Below are 2,117 nucleotides of genomic sequence, written 5' to 3'. Positions count from 1 at the left end.
CTTTCCCTAATACTTTAAAAAAAGAGCTCTCTTGATATTAATCTCTGGTGAAATCCCCAGTAATGCTGCCCTCCTTGCTGAGCTCTGTGCAGCTTTTCTGTTCAAGCTCTGCCTACGTCTTCCTCCCAGCCCACCCCAACAGCTGCATTTGTGCTTCCTGCTGCAATGCCCCGAGCGTGTTTCTACTTCCCTTAATTGCATCTGCTCAATTCCTTCTCTCTCCGCTTTGAACTTTTAAGAAACTTCTGCCAGGTCACCCATCTTTTTTTTCTTCCTTAATTTCTTCCATGGCTTAGAAATGGTCTTTTATTTTCTTTATATTGGCCAGGTTGGGCCAACCAGTTCTGTCCACCTGCAGGAAGAAGCTTCCATAGTCACCGCTTTTTTTGTGTTGTAACAAAAAATCTGGGTCCTGGCTGTGTGCGGTATTGTCGGAAGTGAGATGGTGAAGGGGTAAAATGCATGAGAATTTAACTAGAATTTAAGCAGAAAAATGTACTTCTGATTCTAGATATTTGAATTTCTTTTAAAATATTTGTTTTGATCTTTAGTGCCTCTGCATAGTAATGCAGTAGGTGCTGTGCTTTGCATATGGTTTGAATATTAATGTGCTTTAACACATCGAAGAGCTCTAGTCGCAGACTAGAACTCCCTTTTTAGAGACTTTTTAAAAGGAAGAATTTAGCCTTTGCTCCACTCCTACGATTAAGTATGAAAAGAAAGCAGGAGGTGGAATTTAATGAGGCCGTTCTGGCTGTACAGTGTTGTAGAGAACAGGACAGACAAGGTGCTCCACTGTGCAGCTTCTTACTGGGAGGGTTTAATAGAGAAGAGGGAGCCGGACTCATCCCATGGGCGCACAGTGAGGGGACAAGAAGCAATGGGGACAAGCAGGAACATGGGACACCTTGGTTAAATTGAATTTTTTCTTTACTGTGAGGGTGAATATCAAGCACTGAAACATAGGACCAGGGAGGCTGTGGGATCTCTGTCATTGGAGATGCTCAAAACTCAACTGGGTGAGGCTTTGAGCAACCTGCTTTGAGCACAGGCTTGGGCTCAAGACCTTTTCCCACCTGAATTCCGCTGAGATCCTGTGATAACGCACATGTATCTTCACTGGTGTGACTCTCTCCTTTCTCACAACCCAGGGGAATGACGATGACCAGCCTCCTGCCTTCAGCAGGGGACGGAAACTGCTACTACATCCTGACAGAAGACTGTGCCTACGGCAGCAAGTACTTCCAAGCTGGGAACATGTGCTTCTGCAGCGAGAGAAATTACCTGCGTAACTTCTCCGATGACAGGCCCCCAGCTTGCTTCTTGAAAGTCATCATGCTGGATGACAGCTCCACCGTCACAATAAATGTAGAAATCCTTCAGCCTGTGCGTGAGGAGACGGCCATCTTCCTCCTGGCTATCAGCAGCCACAACGAACGCTTGAACTACTTCTTGGAGAGGTTGAGCCTTGAAGCAGCTCTGCGGGCTGTGCCAGGCCAAAAAGTGATGGTGGAGGTTGACCGGCAGTATTTCCCTGGTATCATCCGCTACATCGGGAGCATTTACAAAAACACTTCGGCTGTGCTGTCTCCTTTCTTCTTTGGGGTGGAGTTACAGGTAAAGTGGCCAAGAAAGTAAGTTGCTTATTTCGTCTTTATGTTTGTGTATGTAATGTGCCTTTCTGGTGTGTTTTCAGGGTGAGGGTGAAAACAGAGGGCGCAGCGATGGATCTTATCATGGCACTGAGTATTTCAAGTGTAAACGGAACTGCGGGATCTTCCTACCATTTAGCAGAGTCCAGTTTACTCCCGTGCCGGATGACGACTATGTGAAACAGAAGCCAAAACCAGCCACGGAGGAGGGCGTTCCTGTGAAAGTGGGAGATGCAGTTAGCTTCTACGTGGATGAGGTCCTCACAAAAGGAATAGCAATGGCAGTTTACAGGGAGGGAACACAATGGTTCGTCAAAGTTTGTCCGGTACGAGCAGTCTTGCTGCCTTTCCTTGGTTTTGGGGGATTTTTTTAAAAACTATGTTATGGTGGGACGTGAGAGAAGTGGAAGGAATGTCCAAAAGAGACATGAGGTTACATGCAAACTTCCCAGGCCTATTTAAAAA

The 2,117-nt window shown here is 46.2% G+C and overlaps 1 protein-coding gene across 1 annotated transcript in view; it reads left to right on the top strand.

Annotated features, from left to right (window-relative positions):
* The first annotated feature begins 1,155 nt into the window (after positions 1-1,155).
* Positions 1,156-2,117, top strand: part of LOC104616867 (ubiquitin carboxyl-terminal hydrolase CYLD-like) — an 11,460-nt gene continuing 10,498 nt past the window's right edge. The window contains exons 1-2 of the mRNA XM_010282019.1: positions 1,156-1,617; positions 1,697-1,978. Coding sequence (XP_010280321.1) covers positions 1,156-1,617; positions 1,697-1,978 — 744 coding nt within the window. The remainder of the gene's footprint in view (positions 1,618-1,696; positions 1,979-2,117) is intronic.

Source organism: Phaethon lepturus, unplaced genomic scaffold, assembly GCF_000687285.1.
Source record: "Phaethon lepturus isolate BGI_N335 unplaced genomic scaffold, ASM68728v1 scaffold30682, whole genome shotgun sequence".
Lineage (NCBI taxonomy): Eukaryota > Metazoa > Chordata > Aves > Phaethontiformes > Phaethontidae > Phaethon > Phaethon lepturus.
This window is presented reverse-complemented; position numbering and strand designations above follow the sequence as displayed.